Genomic DNA, 16,211 nt, shown 5'->3' on the forward strand with positions numbered 1-16,211 from the left:
ACACTGTACGAAATCATCGGTTTTGGATAAAATTTATAGTTATAATGGAAATATATGTTATTACAGCATGTATTTCCTTAAGATAAGGTCTAATTAACTCTCGCAATACGTGACAAAAATGGATTACATGAATTCACTGAAAGAGGAGATGGTTTCGTTGTGAGCAGCTTGGTTGGTTGCGGCCCCTGGCGGAGCGGATCTCAAACACGCGCTTCTTTCGACGTGGCCTCTGAGATTCTTCTCGGCAGTGTGACGAATTGTCTTGGCAGTGCGACTACCACACACATAAGTCAAGGGCTTGGGGTCGGTTTCAATTTCCAGTCATCGAACTATTCATAAATATATACTACCTGCACAACTGCTAACCTTTTTACATGTTTTCTTACAATGCTTCCTACCGCTAGCACTGTTTTTCCGTGCTGGCAAAACTGTACCTTTTCTATCAAAACTGACCTGTCCTTCCCCATTGTGTTGCTGTGCCCAGATACAGATGTCATATTTGTGGATGTCATTGTAATATATGTTTTTTGCTTTGAATGAATTTAAAAGGCAACTACTGACTTTAAGTCTGTCAAAACAGCTAAGCGCATGCGTTGATGTCAACATTGAGTATTGCTTTTATATTCATTGATGTACTGATCCTTACTCTATATGCGCTATAAAAGCCCATGCCGCGACAATCAACTCCTAACGCCCCGCCTGGAATCACCATGAATTGTGGAACTGTTAGTTTGTGGCACGTTATTTCATTCATCTCATTTATCTGTGCAACGGAAGGTAATATAGTTACTTGCTGGTTTTAGTAATACCTGATTATTTATATTTATAAGCTTCCACTCGTCTCTAAAAATATCATTACATTGATGACGCAGTAGTGAAAATGAAGTGAAAACCAAGTGAAAATGCTGTGAAAACCAGTGAAAACCAAGTGAAAATGCTTTCTACGAAATAATCTCTCGTCATTAGCTTTGAGGTAATGGTATAATCAGTATTGTGGACACCTGCTAAATGGTCCGCATATTTCTATCGTAATATTTGCATTATACTTTCTACAAAAGAATTCATTATACATTTCACCAAATTAGGATAGCACCAGGTGACATTTTATGTTGAATATGCTAAAGGTTTTGTTCATGATTTACGAGTATGCAATTTCTATCTTGTCAAGCGCATTCTGAAACCTTTATAATATCCACATACGATAATTTTCCTGTGAGTTATTCATTTTCAATGGAGACGTGCAATCGGGAAAACACTGTTGCAGGCAAGACAATCGTTTATCCGAGGATGCTGCAAAGCAGGTCTGACGATGGTGTAAAGATGTTGAAGATCAATGACGACATTACGCTAAACCTGCGAAAAAGCTCTGTGTTTTCTGAAGAATTTCTCATCCACACAACTAAGGATGGAGAACCAATTGCTTATCACGTAAGTAAAATCCCGATCTTCCATGCCTCCATGTGTCTAAACTGCAGTTATTAAGCACCTAAGTGTTTGATAGGGCAATATTATCATAACCATATAGCATGGTTGCTATGATTTTTTTACGCGATATTTGCAGAAATCCTGCTGTCGGTGTCGTTGGCTATGAGCGTGAAATCGGCGATGTTTTTGAGCGAAAATCGAGATAGATGCTAATAAGTAAAGCAATAATAGCCGGTTTGAATGAGATTCGAAACCAGGCCTTCTGCGTGTAGCAGTCAGGTGCTCTAGAGCAGAGCCACGCTAGTAAATAAAAACTGCTACGAAAAAAAAGAACCTTTGCAGGCGCCATGTTGTGCTAGGAGTCCCGTTATTTCATATATTGTTGCGTAGCATAATACTTACTGTTGGAGTTGAACGTCCCATAATTACGATATGGTTATGAGAAACGCCGTAGTGGAGGGCTCCGTAAATTTTGATCACCCTGGCTTCTTTCACGTGCACCTAAAGCTAAGTAAACGGGCCTCAAGCATTTTCGCATACATCGCAAAAGCGGCCGTCGCGGCCGGGATTCGATCCCGCGCCCTTCGGGTCAGCAGCCCAGTACCATAGACTCTAGACCCCTGTGGCGGGTAATGTTGCGAGTAGAAGCGTAGAAGCACACCGCATGTAACACCATGTGAACTGCACTACGAGTGGGTGGTTTTAAAACACACCCACTCTAGCGCGCTCAAGTGCATTTGACCATGACCATTAGCAACAGCATCAACAAAGTGTGCAGTTGTGCGTATTGCCTGATGGCCGCGTAATAGGAGCTTCGCTGATGCCCAGTATCACGAATTATGGTGTACTGGCCATTACGCAACTACACATCAAACGGCCAATTACGCACACAGACGTTCCATTTCTCGCGGCAAAGTTGAGGTGTTTTCTGAGAAACGAAGCTTGGCAAGCGAACGAGACGACAAGGCGAACGGGACCCGCCCTTGCTATTGCATTCTACTCTTAAAGGCGAAGCTCAAGGGTCCTCACGTTTTTTATTGTTTGTCATTGCTTTACAAAATTGCCATAGAAATGCGCTTTGTTTTACCAAGAGTTATTTGAAAGGCACCTAAATTAGGTACGGGGATGTTTATATCGTTCTGACCACGTCGTAGTGCTATTGATTAACATGAGCGTTACGGCGAGTTGGTAATTCATCGTGAACAAAAATTTGTAACAGCGCGGAATAAACAGGAACGAACGAAGGGAGGCGACACGGACTAGCGCTGACTTCGAAAAATGGTTCTAATTCGGGAAAGACATATATGTAGTGGAAAAAATTACAAAAATGCGTAAAAAAACTGGCGACAAGCTTAAAAATAATGTCTTACAAATCTAGCCGCATAAAAGAGATAATTTACTCTTTCTTGTGAAAATTGATCGAATGCATGCTGATGCATGCTCCCCCAAACAAGCAATCCCGGGCCCTTCTACCATCTCCCTAGTAAGATTTATTCTACTTCGGAACATCACCACAGTTTCGTTGTAAAGAGGAACGTAATCGCACCCCTACAATGCGCGCTCAAATGTCCGGTGTTCGCAATCAGCATATTGCAGCTGCGTTCGCGCAAGCATACTTTGAGGCACCTTGAAGTCTGTCCAACGTTTTTCTTGCCGAATGAAACTGGGATGACATGCACCACGTTGCCTGCACACGGTAGAAACAAGTTTCTGTGCTTGATGTGGCAGCCATCCTTTCTTGTGCTAGCGGAAGGCGTTAGCTTGTACAGGTTTCCTGGTTTTGGGGCGTTGAAAAAACTTTCCCGTCGGCGTTATGTCCTATCTTTAGGCGGTACAATATATGGTGTATGTGAGGGACTACTGCTACCTTAGCTATCTTCTCGCCCTTATCATGACGGTCATCGCAACGAGTGGGCTTTGTCCCTTTGAGTAGCTGACTAGCAACATAAGCAACATGTTGGTGGTAAAAGGCTGCCCACCTGACTAGCAATACTGTTCTTACATCTGCGAAAGCGCAACACTCTGAGAGCGTTCAAGTGGCCACGCTTCACCACATTTTAGCGGGCCGTTGATATGCTCCGGTCGCCCTTCCAGCTACTTGTGCTCATTCACAAGTTCCAGAAGGTGACAGCATTAAATTTCTTGACATATCGCTATATTTCACGGCTAACCATGTATACTGCGAATATGAGCCCCGTGCCGAGAAGCCACTTCTGTCCTTTTCTTCTGCCCCCTCCAAAGTGATGAAGCGTGGCATCGCTAATCTCTGCCTCTTGAACGTTCTCTGAGTGTGATGCTATCACTGATGTCAGAACAGTTTTGCAGGTCAGGTGGTCTGCCTTGATAAGGCTGGTTATTCGCCAAATCGTATTGAATCATCTGGTATTTACCTGCGCTACAATGGCTCCATGAACTAATAAATAATAAATTGGCTCACGTTCGAGCTATCGTGTCTAATCTTTACTCCATATACGAGACACATTACTGCCGACCTCCAAAAGTGAAGGCACAAAGTCAACTTAACAAATATTCACGCTGTACAGTGTCTGCCCGCGCACTGGGAACACTGCCAGCACATTAGAAAAAAACTGGGCGCGCTGGGTGGAATTCGTACAAAATTACACCATCTCCCGCTAAAGGGAACCATGAGGCGATGCGAAGCCGGAGCACTTGCACGATCGCGTTCCGTTGGCGTTCGTTGGGCATGCTACCGACCTCGCGTCGTGGAACGCGAATGGACGCTACGCGCGTCGTACCTTCCATCTAGCCTGGCCGTTAATTCTCACAGGGCGAGCGGGGAACGCGGTCGACAGGCGGGCGAGAGGGAGGCAGCGTAGGAGAGGAGAGAGAAGGGGAGGGGACGCGCATGTGCTCGAGCTCATCGCGGCGTTGCGCAGGAGAGAATTTCGGCATGTCTAGCCCGCGTTTCAGAGGAAGAGTGGAAAGGGGGAGGGGAGAGGGGAAGTGGATAGGGGTATGGGGGAGGGGAGGGGAGAGGGAAAGAGGATAGAGAAAGTGGAGAGGGGTATGGGAGAGGGGTAGAGGGCATGGGGAATGGTGAGGGGGAGTGGAGAGGAGGTGTGTGGAGAGGGTATGCGCATGCGCAGTAAGGGTGGTCACGCCGCACACCACCACCACCGGATTGAGCTCCGCCTTAAGATACTTCGCATCTAAATATTCACCAACGATTACGATACTGCCTAATGCAAATTCTGAGCGCAGTTTCGTGTTGGGGCAAGGCCGACTGCGCTTGCAGTTGTGGCTTTCCGCAGCGTACCGACTACGCCATAAATAATAGTTTTTGTGAAACAGTACAGCACCCTCTACACCATTATTCGTCTTTCTGCAGGTAAGGGAGGTACCCTCTCCACGTCTCTAAGGTGTTATGTGCAGGTTGTTCACGCTGCATGTGGCTGATGACGACGAATAATTATGACTGAACACTTTGAAGTGGGTGGGAAACATTACACTACACAGTCGTTGCGCAATTAGCATTGTGTGATGAGTGGTTGTTATTTTACTCTTCTGCCACGCTATATTACGCAAGTTCACGCGATTCCTTGGCCGACATGTCGCCCGTATAGGGCCTTTTTAGAAATGAGTTTCAAGCACGAGCGTGGTTCTGTGGTCGAATACTCGATTGCCACGTAGAGGGCCCGGGTTCAAATCCCATTCCATCCCAGGTAATATTTTTCTCATTTCATTTTTTCATGTCTATCAGTTTCTTTTTCATGGCTATAGGTTACGCCACCGACGGCGATGGTGACACCGCTCGTCTAAGGAACGAGCGCTCAAGAGCTGCGCTCTATAAGATGCTGGAGAATGTATATTACAAAAGATTGCGGCACTCCACGCGCAATCCCTCAAAACAGCACGTGTACCAGTGAGCAAGGAAGTTAGCGGCCATATGTTGATGCACAAGGCGGGAAATGTTAAAGAATCGAATAATTATATACCCATCATATTACTTTCAGTGATATACGAAATAGTAACGAAGGTAATCTCAAGCACTATAAGAGAAGCACTGCATTTCGGCAAACTCAGGCAAACTGTTGAAACCGGCAAAACCGGTTTCAAGAAAGGATACTCTACGATAGATCACAGTAGTGTGATGAACCAGGAAAGTGAGAAATCGGCCGATTACAACAAAACGCTTTACATAGCTTTCACAGACTACGACCAGGCATTTAGCTCAGTAGAGTCACTAGTATTCTTGAAAGCCATTCGTCATCAAGAAGTACATGCGACATATAAACCCCCTAGCCGACATTTTACAAAGACTCAACAGCTACCTGTGTTCTTCGCGAGGAGTGCCATAAACTCACAATCAAGAAAGGCGTCACACAAGGAGATACCATCTCGTGAATTCTGTTTACTGCATACTGTAGGGGTTTCGGAGCCCAGAACCCTTCAGGAAAGAGACCAAGACAACAGCGGACACATCTTTACTGGTCCGAGCCTCGGCCGCAACTGCCCGCTGCCAGCGGCTGCTGAGCGCGAGCTGCGAGCGCACCCGCGGTCATCGTTCTCTTCTACCTACGATCGGCGCGCTCGCGGCCGGCGCTCACATACTCCCCCCTCCCCTCGGAAAAAGTGGAGGAGAAGGGCACAGGCTACTTCACACCCGTAGCCCGCGGAAGTGTCCTTGCTATCCTTGACCACGCCGGACTGCGCGTGGCACACACAACCACCTGCCGGCGCTGTCCATCCACAAGTCCCTGTGGGACCTCAGGGGCCGCTGGACTCGGGAACTGCTGACGCGCTCAGCGAAGGTGACTCTGCCACCGCCCGAAGACGGAGGCGTACCGGACTCGCTCAGGTTGACGACCACGGTCGTCAGCATGACCACGATCGAGAGCATGACGGAACGGCGATGCTCCTGGTGCCGCACCGGTCCCAGCGAGTCATAAGCCGTAGACGTTGTCGTATGTCGGCGCCGTTGTAGCCCTCCAGACCATTCACGTGCGGGTGGCGGCCACTCCTCCAGGTAGTAGTCGTTGAACGCCAGTGACCTTGGCAGCCACGGAAGCGTGACGTCCCCAACGAAGCGCCGACTGCATGTGCCTTCAGCGCTCCCATGTGCCCCCTCTGAAGTTGCGCTGTAGGTCAGACACGGGGGTGTAATTGCTCACGTGGGCGGCAGGATCCTCCTCGAACAGGTCGACCTGTTCTGGCGTCCCATCCCGGGATTCCTGCAGCTGCGTCATCTCATCATGCTGCTGCGTCATCCCGGGATGCAGCTCTACATCCACTTTCGGGTCAGCGGTCGTCGTGGCTGTCGCCTTGCTGCCACTGTCTGTGGTTGGCTCCTCTTCCGTGCTTTTGGCCTCTGGTTCCTCCTTGTAATCGGCGTTGGCATCCTCGGAATCTGCTAGCCGTGCCTTGCCTGCATCCTCCTCGTTGTTCACCTTGTCCTTCTCATCTTTCTTCTCTATGCTGTCTGCTGACCCGTCCTCGTAAGCGGCCGTCGTCGAGGCCTCCTGAGAAGAGGCTGCCTCTTCTTCCTCCTCCTCTTCACTCTCTTTCTTCTTACTGCGCTTGGAGGACGCAGCCTTCTTGGCACCGCGCGCTGGCTTGGTAGGAGTCTTCCGTTCAGCGGGAGCAGCCGTGGTGCACCACGTCTGCGAGCGTGTGCGCCTACGGCCACTGTCTGGGACGTTGTTGTCCTTGAGGCCGAGTTCCTCGAGAAGGGCCTCGCCCTCCTTGGCGGCCGCGTCCATGTAGCTGTCCGAGTTGTTTTCAGACTCGTTTTCGCGAACGTGTGCCACTGCGTCCACAACGATCGCCTCGTGCACGATCGCCTTGTTCTCCGTGGCCCACATACCACCACGCTGTTGATCGCGGTTTCTCTTTTTCTTTCTTTTCCACCTCTTTCTCGTCTTCTCCGCCTTTCCATCCTTGGCTTCTCGTCCTCCAAGATCTTCTGCCGCATCGTCCAGTTCCCGCATGCTGGCGTCGTCCCGGCAATCAACTAGCACAAAGCCAAAGCCCACCTTGTCGTCAGATTGCTCGCCTCCTTCCTCGCCAAACTCCTCGGCAATCTCCTTTTCCGCCTTCAGTGAGGTATCGTGACACGCTACCTCCCTAGGGGACGCACCGTGCGGCTTCTATTCGACGCCGTCCTCAAGGTTTCCGCCGTGGCACTCTCTCTCGCCGTCCCGGGAGTCGTCGACCTCTTTCTCGGCGATCTCCTCGTCCATCGCTGTGTGCTCCTTGCCGATCACGTTCCTTTCCCCGTCGTTGGTGGAAGATGCGTCGCCAGCGCGTCGCTTGCTGTCCCGCGGTGCCGGCCCACCGCACGAGCTCGCACGAGCCTCGATGCCGACCTCGGCAGCCCACTGGACGCCGGCGGGCACGGGACCCCCCGGGCAGCGGGACGCCACGGTAATCACCGAGGTGCCCGAGGGCCATGACGCTGCTGCTCACCGGGGGGTCATTCTCCCGGAAAAGCAGAGGCGCAGGAGGGAGTCCACCGGCTGAAGTAAGAGGACGAGGTCGTAGACTCCGTAGGCGGCCATGTCCAGGAACGCCCGTTTCAGCGCCCGTAGCTCCTCGAAGGCGATATCGCCGTGCCGGGGCCGAAATCAGGGACTGGTGGGACCCGGCGTATGGTGACCGGGTAGAACATGGCGGGGGGGGGTCCTACCCGTTGGGCGCCAGATGTAGGGGTTTCGGAGCCCAGAACCCCTCAGGAAGGAGACCAAGACAACAGCGGACACATCTTTACTGGTCCGAGCCTCGGCCGCAACTGCCCGCTGCCAGCGGCTGCTGAGCGCGAGCTGCGAGCGCACCCGCGGTCATCGTTCTCTTCTACCTACGATCGGCGCGCTCGCGATGTCCTCCCCGAGGTCCCGTTCACGTTCAGCCCCTTGGGACAGGTCTCCCGCTGTTCGTGAACCTCGTTACCCGCCATCGAGAGGCCGTGTCCGCACGGTCGCAACATGGACCGTCCTCGACTCTACCGACCGTCCAGTGGCCTGGACGTCGCGCCTCCCTTGGGAGATCCAACCCCGCCCTTTACTTGGCGACCCACCCCTCGATGCTCCGGAGCCGTTCCGTGGACTCCTGCTCTCGCATCGGCACCCGATCGAGCCATCACAGCCCTACACGGCCGAGGAGACCAGGATCCTTTGCCCGCTTTGCCGGGTCCCAGAAATTTCCCGCCGCGCCCACCAGGACGGCCCCCTCCACCGCAGCCGCCTCCTTGCGGCAACAATCCGGGACACCATCCCTCGACCACCGCAACCACCGCCAGCTCCAACAACCATCGAGGCCGCCATCGCTCTCCTTCGCTCGGCCCGTCCGGACCTCCTGGCGCAGGGTGCCCTTCCAGCCCCCAACTCGGTGCCACCCCCTACCTTGCCACCGCAGCCACCCGTCGATGACCTCCTCTACTTCGACGAATGAGCACCTGTTCATCGAGGGGGAAGGGGTAGTGTGGGTACTGCCCTTCGCTCTGGATGAAGAAGACGCTACGTAGCTCGGGCTCACGCGCTCGCGCACTCACGGCGCAACGGCGGCCGGCAGTCGAGCCCGGGACTCCGCCCAGTAAAGGTGTTTTTCCTCGCTTTGCCTCGGTGTACTTTCTGAGGGCTTCAGCCGACCCTTGGCCCTGAGCCTACAATACCCAGAAGAAGTATTCAAAGAACTGCGCTGGAAAGAAACACGAAAAAACATGTAGGTGCAATATCTCAGCAACCCAAGATTTGCGGCTGACATAGTGCTCTTCAGCAGTGATTAAAAAACTAAAAAAAAATTATGAATGAAAACGAGGAAGTATTGAAGTACGGCTAAAATGTGCTATGCCGAAGGGAAACGTAGTGATTAATAGCCTGGCAAACGAAAAAAATAGGAATGGCAACCAACCATAGTAGTCTCTTCAAGCAGTGGAAGGGTATGTGTACCTAGGCCGATTACTAACAGGGGAGCCTACTCATGACAAAAGATTCCGCACATAATAAGCATCGCCTCAAACGCACACGTCAGGCATTACAAAATCATTACAGGTAATCTGTCGCTGCCTCTGAAGCGAAATTTATCGGGACCATATCGGGACCAAACTTGGTGGCTTATAAACCAACAAAAAAAGGACCACGTTGCCGGAACTTTTACTTGATACTATGCAAAACAATTACAGCTGGCCCACAAAGGTAATGCGCAGGAAAATAGGAGTAGATACCAAGGAAAGGGCAATGAAGCGGATGATGACAAGGAGTTAAATGGAGCGCTGAAATAAGAAGTATGCCAAAATAAAATCGAATCATCTCGCGTGGGACAGGACGCAATTGAAGATCGCTGGTTAAGGCGCTTGAAAAATAAAAGGAGTGGGCTACGAAAATGTGACAAACTCATCTGACTCACAATGTTGCTTGGCGCACAGTGGTAGCGTATTCAAGTCTTTCCATCGGCTCTCAACGGAAAGCTGTGAGGGAGAGATATGATGCGTTTACAGCTTACTTGCAAAGAAAAGATCAGCGGATGCTCTGCAGCCGACGGCCTGGCTGACAAAGGGGCTCTTCGATTTTCCACTTCTGGCTACCCGCGGGCTGCCAGAGCCAGCCAGAGCGCGCTCGTTTTTCTCGGGTGCTCCGACCCCCCCGCGGTGCACTTCCGGTTGGCGTTCGTTTTTCTCGGGTTGGACGGTTCTGGCGACCCGCGGGGAGCCCGAGGGTCGCCAGAACCTTCCAGGACAATTTAGTCGTGGAAGCTCTCTGGAAGGTTTCGGGCTAGCAGACGCCGAAAAGAGACGATACGCGCTCGCCGCCATCTTTGTGATGACTCGACGGATTGCAATGCGGGCGCTTGCGGACTACACCTTTGCTTGTCCTTACGCTCGGGCCGCTCGGCGCCGTTCCGCCGTGCGAGATGGCGCGATTACGAGTGGCGGCGAGCATTTGGAGCTAATGTTTATTGCTTTTCTTATGTGTCCCGTGAAGTTTCCTTCCGTGAACAACGCGGCAAACTGTCGCGTTCTAACCATTTTAACTGCGTCGTGCGCATGTCCCAAAAGTTATGTACACGTTCGTACGAACGCATGGAGACCCCTTTCGAGTTCATTTTTTCGTAGTAGTATTCGATTGTGGTGTCGTGTGTGCTTTATGTGCATTTAGCTGAGACGATTGTGATCGAACTACCTGTTTCGCTCCGTCGTATGTTTGCGTGCGTGAACCCCGTCAGAACTAAACTATTTCAACTAGGTCTTAGATGTTGATAAAATGCACTGATCGAATAAAAGCGATCGTGCCATTGTTTTTTGTGTGATCCTCGTTGGTCGCGAACGGCGTGCGAGCGTACTTCGATCTACGGGCCAGTATATGTGAACAAACGAAGATGAATTCAAAATGTATACATCCTTTTGTTGCTTATTTCATCGTCCGCTTTGTCTTTTTCCACCTCTTAGTAATAATTCCATGCAGTATGTACGCGGTTATCACCTAGTAGCTCAAATAAAAGCTGAGCTAGTACATGAGATTTTTGGAGTGCCACTTAGGACTGGAAAAAGAGGCTCAGGCAACATCTGCCAAAACGAGTCGAAGACGCGTCACACAGAAGTTTATTTTAGATATAACGCGCACTCGTGGTACCCATACCGCCGCATGACTCAAGTTATGACAAAACGCAAGCTGGTCAACGCGTGTGTGCGACGTAGTACGCGATAGATCCTCGAGCTCTTTTGGGGACACAATCACTTTCGCGAGATTTTCGCGTCGTGTTGTACAGCGACTGTTACACGTACTATGCAGACGTGAGCTGGTTAAGCCGTTAGCGGCACGGTAGCTCACCTTGCATCGCTTTCGTGGCGCCGTGCGCCAGCTGGCTGTTTTGTTCGCGGACGGGGCGAGTTGCGCACGATTTTGCGCACGTACGTGATCGTATCCCAAATCCGTATGCTCGAGAATATCACTTCAGCCCTTCGGCAAACCTAGCCACATATTTTCAAGCGGGCAATGCAGAAAAAACCAACGCGCACGCGGCGCAAAGTTTCGTTTGCTGCCACGGCGGCAGCGTTTGTTTACGTTTACGCTGGCTGTCCCAGCTTTCAATTTTGTAATCTTGGGGCAGCTTCGGGTTGTCTCGGGCTTCCCACACACGTGACCCAGACGCTGCTTCCTGTCCCGACCGGAACTAGCTGGCTGACCCTCTGGCTATCTCTGGCTGCCAGAGAACTGCCAGAAGTCCGAAAATCGAAGAGCCCCAAAGTAACAATTGGGACGCTAGCTGGCGAAGGGAACTCGAGAAAAAGACTGATCGTCAAGCGCTTCCGTCGTGCGTTTCTTCCTCTCAGTAAGCACTCGAGAAACAATAACAACATCCGTCGCAATTGTCGCGGAGTACAAGCATCGAACATCATTGCAAATTGCATCGTACAAGTACAATGCAATTTCGTTACCGTTGAAAGCACTATTTATTGTTGTATCGAATGCATCAGCTGAGCCATAACAATGCTTCTCAAGCATTACCGCCACCAAGTTAGGGAAATACGCGCAACTCCCAATGTGTAACTCTTATCAACATATATCGATGCCCAGGCTTCACTTGCTTTCTTTCAGATGCTCGGTGCAGAAATGGAGAAAAATATATATGACGACAGTGACCAGATGGCAGCTGTACACGTCACTGAAGAGGATGGTTTGAGCGTAGTAAGTACAGTCTCGGAGAGTGCTAATGTTTTTTTTTTAATGTGAACGAAATGCACTTTGACCGTTTATATCTGTCTACCTATCTATCGAGCCGCCTACGTCTGGGCGCTCTGGTAGTGGCCTTCCCTAACATTGTATACACCAAAACTGCCAGAAGAGGATGTGAAGATATGACGAACACTATTTACAGGTCATGACATGAATTACGTGCCTTCCCTGTATTGTACGCCATGTAACCCTTTCTGCCAGCCACGTACGGCAAATACCCGCTTTTCGCGTCCCGCGGTAAACTGGTATGCCCCACACATAGTTCAGAGTATATATAGACGAAGCTGACATAGACTATGGAAATCTGAATCTAAGATGTTTGTGTCGCCGAAACCCCGGTGCCGGCATCGACGGCGTTGTCAGTGGACGAAAAATCCCGGTTTAAGTCAAGAATGAAAATCACGCACCGAGCTGGAATGGAAACAAGGCATTCTGCATGGCAGTAAAGTATTGTACAACAGAACCACGCCAGTGCATTAAACTGCTTTGGGAAACGTCCCATACAAGCATCATGTCGGGGCAATGCAAGTAGTGGTGCGAGTGTTGGCATTTAGAAGAATGTAATAAACACTGACTGCGCATGCTATAGCCAGGCGCTGCTCGCATACGCCGAAGAGCGTTACTTACGATATGGAAATAATTGCACCTTAGCGTGCACTTGACTGTGGTGAAGCTGACATCCCTGCTCTCACGTGAGTGCCGATGTTATGCCGACCATTTGCGGCCCGTTTCCACGCCAGTGCAGTGGACGTGCCTGGAAAGCCCACCAGATCCCCACAACTACTAAATTACACAATAACGTCTATCCAGATTGCAAATCTTGGCTCAAAGCGAAAAATTCGGACTTGGCTGCTACTCGCTGACTGCTCACATGAAATCAAGTTCCACAATTTGTGTCTTCTACTGAAATTTGACCATTACAAAGCGGGGGTATACTGCCAAGTAACAATAAATAAATTTACGATCACGCAAAGAAAATTATTCTTCTAGTTATTTCACTCTCATGGTTCGGCCCCGCCGTTACTACATGTCCTAAGTAGACGTACTCCTTAACAACTTCCATGAGAGTGAAATAACTAGAAGAATAAGGATGGGATGGGGCTCATTCGGCAAGCATTCTCAAATCATGAATGGTAATCTACCACTATCCCTCAAGAGAAAGGTATATAACAGCTGCATCTTACCGGTACTTACCTACGGAGCAGAAACCTGGAGACTTACAAAGTGGGTTCAACTTAAATTGAGGACGACGCAGCGAGCGATGGAAAGGAAAATGATAGGTGTAACCTTAAAAGACAGGAAGAGATCAGAGTGGGTCAGGGAACAAACGGGGGTTAAGGACATCATAGTTGAAATCAAGAAGAAGAAATGGATATGGGCCGGGCACGTAGCACGTCGGCAGGATAACCGGTGGTCGTTAAGGGTAACTGACTGGATTCCAAGAGATGGTAAACGCGTGAGGGGGAGACAGAAAATTAGGTGGGTAGATGAGATTAAGAAGTTTGTAGGTATAACGTGGCAGCAGAAAGCACAGGACCGGGTTGATTGGCGGAACATGGGAGACGCCTTTGCCCTGCAGTGGGCGTAGACAGGCTAATGATGATGATGATGAAAGAAAGTTAGCACCCATGATTTGTACACTCGGCATTACTTGTGAAAGTTACAGCAGTTCGCTGACGAAATAAAAGCACGTGTGCATCCTATAACGTCCTACTTCCTCCCGAAAATATGGATAGCTTGCACGTGACGTCATGGACGCACAACATGGCTCCAACATGGCGGCTTAGATGACGTAAAGGCAGTAGTATAGTCACGCGGCGATAAACCCGCTTCAGTGTGATAAAGGTGTCGCTGGAACGTTATTGGGCCTGTGTGAATGAAAAACGAAGAAAACAGCATGCGATGTACTGATAAAACTAACGTGGCATCACAAAGTTCGCGTCTTACCGTGTTGGAGCCCCAACGTGGCTGTTTCGGTGATGTCAGTGCACGCAATTTATTGTAGTTGTCAAGGCTACGCGTGAATTAACTTTACCAATCATTAATTTCGCATCAGAACATACTGAAAAGTCACCTTCGTGGAGTTGCCATGAGTTATGACCATAAATCGATCTGTTGTGAAGCAATGTGGTGATCGTTTTTACAGTAGGCCAGCCGTGGCTCTGCGAACGGTAACCCTAGGAACCGAAAACCCCTAGCGCATATATGTGCCAGAGAATTTGGGCCAAGTCCCCTTACTCACTACTGGTGTACTAAAAACGAAGAAGAAAACACACGGATGGCAGAAGCCAACGAATCTGCCACGCATATTGGACGAATGCCCTTTTGTTCAATAAAATGTCGGTAAACAGAGAAAGTAGCAAAACAACGCATGTTGATCAAATGACGCGAAAGGAATGTGCATTAAACGCCAATCATATGCGGCAACTCAAACAAGACGAGGCATTTCGCTGCAGAAAGTCACATGCTGCTTAAACGCAAATGTTCAGAGGAGCCCATATCCTGAAATCAAAAAGGCCTTTCTATATCGCCATGTACCTCTCATGAATATGCTGCTGTGCATTTCTGCATATTTATTAAAAATTCTGTGTCACCCATGTGCCGTGCGCTACGCAGTTTAGCTGGTCATCCACCTTCACAGAGTTCAATGGATAATAAATATCTTGCTCCCATTTTTCTGAGGTAACTAATTGATAGAGAAATATATGGCTTATATACTCAACTAACCATCCCAGGAGTGCGATAGTTCAACACACTAGTGGCTCTTTGTCCACGTAGCCTTCCTATGCATCTTTATAAACTTCATTCGCATTCGATCTAGCCTGCAAGCAACATCTAGGTAGCAAAAGAAGCCTAAGGCGCCTTTTGAACTTTAAAAAAAAGATATAAGTAGCGTGTTCTCTTAGCCTCCTCAGACAAGCAACTTATCAAATGTGTTGACATTTAAGCAAAACCACTAGCGCCACGCTTGTTTAGAGAGCTGTTATAATAAATTGATGGGGTTTTGCGTCCCGAAACCGCTATATGATTATGAGAGACACCGTAGTGGAGGGCTCCGGAAATTTCGAACACCTGGGGTTCTTTAACGTGCACCTAAATCTAAATACACGAACCTAAAGCATTTCCGCCTCCACCGAAAATGTGTTTAGAGAGCTGTTCGTGGACAGAGTCATAATGTGGTCCCAACTGGAAATCTCTTTTGTCTGCCTAAACACTTACGACAACGGTTCCTACTAAACGAAATGAAACGAAACGAAATGAAAGCGGGGGCTAATTAAAGTGGGATTGGGCCAGTTGGTGATTCATGATCGAAGTATACTGCGTGGTGGACGTCCCCGTCTTCTTGTTGTCCATGTTGTCCACCGCGCAGTATACTTCGATCGAAAGGAGAAGGCTTCGAGGGGCTCGTTTCTTTGATGTACACAACGCGACGAATCCAACGGACAATGAAGACAAGAAAAGCAACGGGGTCATTCTTTGATATTTTGAACGGTAGTGTAGCAAATATGATATTGTCTCGGCCCGCAGATTCGGTCCTAACCCAGTCAGACGATCTGTACACATTTGTGTACACCACTTGTTTACGCTGCTTAGCAAGATACATTGAGCTTTGCATGAAATGAGCCTCCTGCATAGTAAATGCATCTTCATTTATATTCATTTTGCAGTGCACTGTTGCATATGATCACTTTGCTGAAGGCGCTACCATATTCGCGAGTCGTATCACGCGAGCCTCGTCAAGAGTATAATTTTTCTTTGCTCGAAATGGACATAACCGAAAACAGATTTGCTCTCCATTTCTAGCCTGAGATTTCATTCTGTTAATGCAAATACAGAGCATGAGCGACTTAAGAATAAATAAGTACTTATTTGCAATTTAATTCGAAGAAATTATTATAACACGCCCTAATTAACGTATTATGTCCTTAGTTTTGCTGCAAGAGAATATCGAATGCCTACAAATAAAGTTATAACAGTTTGACGCATTTACAAACAGTTATTCATGGGTGGCGTCTGAAAGGGTCAAGTACCGCCCAGGCAGCCGCACCTTGCTCGCCACCGGCCATCAGCACGAGCGGCGCGCAACACGCGTATCAA

General features: G+C 49.3%; 1 protein-coding gene across 1 annotated transcript in view; it reads left to right on the plus strand.

The window, feature by feature from the left end:
* The first annotated feature begins 632 nt into the window (after positions 1 to 632).
* Positions 633 to 16,211, plus strand: part of LOC119382004 (uncharacterized) — a 118,069-nt gene continuing 102,490 nt past the window's right edge. The window contains exons 1-3 of the mRNA XM_037649747.2: positions 633 to 777; positions 1,265 to 1,428; positions 11,976 to 12,084. Of these exons, the coding sequence (XP_037505675.1) occupies positions 669 to 777; positions 1,265 to 1,428; positions 11,976 to 12,084 (382 nt within the window). The 5' untranslated portion in view covers positions 633 to 668. The remainder of the gene's footprint in view (positions 778 to 1,264; positions 1,429 to 11,975; positions 12,085 to 16,211) is intronic.

The sequence above is a fragment of the Rhipicephalus sanguineus genome, chromosome 2 (genome assembly GCF_013339695.2).
Source record: "Rhipicephalus sanguineus isolate Rsan-2018 chromosome 2, BIME_Rsan_1.4, whole genome shotgun sequence".
Lineage (NCBI taxonomy): Eukaryota > Metazoa > Arthropoda > Arachnida > Ixodida > Ixodidae > Rhipicephalus > Rhipicephalus sanguineus.